We start from the raw sequence: 2,834 nt of genomic DNA on the forward strand, positions 1-2,834 counted from the left end.
AAGATAAAAATAAGATAATACACGCGATGCAGTTTTTATCTCCTCAATCGTTGAAAATCGATGTCCTTTTATGGGTCTCTTCAGTTTTGGGAAAAGAAAAAAGTCACTGGGGGCCAAATCCGTCGAATATGGAGGCTGAGGCATGACTGTGGTGCTGTTTTTGGTCAGAAAATCTTTCACAAGCAACAATGAATGAGCAGGTGCATTATCGTGATGCAAAAGCCACGAATTGTTTTTCCAAAGTTCCGGACGTTTTTTGCGTATCGCCTCTCGCAAACGGCGCATAACTTGAATTTAATACTCATTATTGACCGTATGAACTTGTGGTGAAAATTCCTGATGCACTACGTCACGGTAATCAAAGAAGACAGTGAGCAAAACTTCACATTTGATCGAACTTGACGTGCTTTTTTCGGATCGTCTTCGACATCCTCTCGGCCTTCTTGGAACAGCTTGTACCACTTATACACATTTTTCTTACTCAGAGTAGACTCACCGTATGCAACTGTCAACATTTCAAGAGTTTTAGAGCACTGGATACCATTTTTCACACAAAATTTAATATTTACGAGGTGTGTTCAAAAAGTAAGGTGACTTTTCAATTTTCGCGGGCTACGTACATTCAAGTTTTAAATTTTTTGTTTTGTTGTGTTGGTACACTTGTCACGATCATATGTTTACAGTTTGGACTATATAGCTCGTGTTGTTTTTTTGGCAGAGGCGTAAAAGGTTAGAAGGGTTTGGTGTGCTCGGCGATTTTCTTCGCGAGTGTCTTAGCGCATAGTGAAAACCTGTCACCGGGACGTGACAACACGTCGAACCTCGTATCATACGATCCTATTTTCTCTGAAGTCTGTTAGAAATACTCAAAAAGTGTAAATACTTCGCGAAACATTTAACGTTTTTAATGATAGTTATCCTTCGCAACAAAAAAAGAAAAAAAAAAAAATAACTAGAGGCTGAGTTAGGCAAATACTAGCCAGGTAACCTAACCTGTCAAACTTTCGAATGCTCGCGCGTTGTACGCGTATCCGTGCGATTAGAACCACTCGACGCTGTACTCATGACAAGTCAAGCGTGTACTACCTACTTTTACCCAGTATTTAAGCATGATTTAATAAAAATTCAGAGTGTTGAAAACAAAGCGACGTACATCCGGTGTACGCACGCACGCGTCGGTATTGCGACAGTTCAGTGCTTACGGTCTTTCCGTTACTGGCTTGTGCGATCGCGTTTGCGGTGACTTTATCAATTTTTTTTTCTCTTTTCGCTCGCGTAATGGTAAATCCGGAAACTATGGCCACCGGTCCGAACGTCGAGATAAATCTGGGTCAAGAACTCCTCAGGGCTTTTGAGCAGTTGGGCGCGAATCAGGGCGAATGCGTTGATTCTTATCGAGTTCCAAAAATTCCACCGTTCTTTCGTAATGATCCATCGTTATGGTTCATGCAAGTCGAGGCGTCATGTCGCGCACTAGTCTCAGGCCAAGCCACTATGGCTGATTGCATTATTTCGCATCTCGACAGCGACGTCATTGCCCACGTCAAGGACATACTAACGGCCTCACCGGCTCCCGCGGATATTTACGATCAAATTAAACATAGGATCGTTTCAGGATTCGCCGAATCCGCCGAGACTCGCTTCCGTCGACTTCTTAAGGGCGAAGTGTCCTTCGAAGGAAAACCATCCGTTCTTTTAAATCGTTTGTGCAGCTACAATGATGGAGGCTGCACTGAAGAAGTCATGAAAACTATTTTCATGAACAACCTTCCGAAGCACGTTACAGCCATTCTGGCAGGCAACGAAACTGCTGATCTGCAAACCTTGGCCCGTCTAGCCGACAACATTGTAGTGGCCGTTCCAACTCCGCCCATGTCGCAATTTAACACAGCCGCGATTACGAAAGAAACCCCTTCGGAAACGTCCGACGCCAAACTTGACTGGCTTGTTAACGAATTTAAGCAATTAAAAAGCCAGGTATCAAAACTGCAATCAAATTGGTCACGAAACCCATCGCGTTCGGATTCGCAGAACAGGGGCAATCGCAATCGATCTCAAAGCAGGGACGGGACAAAGTTCTGCTTTTATCACAAGCGGTACGGAAGCAAAGCAAAAAGCTATAGACAACCGTGCTCGTGGATTCAGAAATCGAGCCCGGAAAACTAAGGGAGTCCCCCCGCGTGGAGACCGTCGGGTCAGGCAAAATTTCTAAACGTCTCCATATCCGCGATCGCAACAGCGGACTTATCTTCTTAATAGATACAGGCTCTGATCTCTCGTTATTGCCGGCAGATAAAAAAGCAAAAAACCAACCCAACGACGGTACCTTGTTCGCGGCAAATGATACTCGTATTTCCACATTCAGTGAAAAGCGAATCCAGCTGAACATCAGCCTTCGTCGGGACTTTACATAGAACTTCCGCGTGGCTGAAGTCCCTTACCCAATCATCGTTGCCGACTTCTTAGCGCATTATCGCCTCGTCCCATTCCTTCATAAGTCCTGTTTAGTGGACACAACCACCGGTCTCAGCACTGCTGGGTTCCTGAAAAACGCAAGCATTTTCGGGGTGAGCGCCGTAGATCGGTCACAACCTTACTCGGAAATCCTGGCTGAATTTCCGGAAATAACGAGGGTCACACAAACATCTGAGGTCGTGGCACGCGATGTTCAACATCACATCCTCACCACAGGTCCTCCAATCTCGGAGCGTGCCAGGCGTCTGCCTCCGGACAGCAAAAACCAAGTTTGCGCAAATGGTCAAAGACGGTATCTGTCGTCCTTCCAGCAGTCCTTGGGCCTCGCCTATTCATATGATTAGGAAAAAGGATGGTGA

The 2,834-nt window shown here is 45.4% G+C and overlaps 1 protein-coding gene across 1 annotated transcript; it reads left to right on the forward strand.

Annotated features, from left to right (window-relative positions):
- Positions 1–1,278: 1,278 nt before the first annotated feature.
- Positions 1,279–2,166, forward strand: LOC117179759. Its single transcript, XM_033371838.1, has one exon. The coding sequence runs from the start codon at positions 1,279–1,281 to the stop codon at positions 2,164–2,166; it is 888 nt and encodes a 295-aa protein (XP_033227729.1).
- The last annotated feature ends 668 nt before the right edge of the window (positions 2,167–2,834 follow it).

This window comes from Belonocnema kinseyi, chromosome 1 (genome assembly GCF_010883055.1).
Source record: "Belonocnema kinseyi isolate 2016_QV_RU_SX_M_011 chromosome 1, B_treatae_v1, whole genome shotgun sequence".
Classification (NCBI taxonomy): domain Eukaryota; kingdom Metazoa; phylum Arthropoda; class Insecta; order Hymenoptera; family Cynipidae; genus Belonocnema; species Belonocnema kinseyi.

Coding starts and splice junctions, on each gene's coding strand:
- LOC117179759 (XM_033371838.1), top strand. CDS start 1,279: ATGGTAAATCCGGAAACTATGGCCACCGGTCCGAACGTCGAGATAAAT.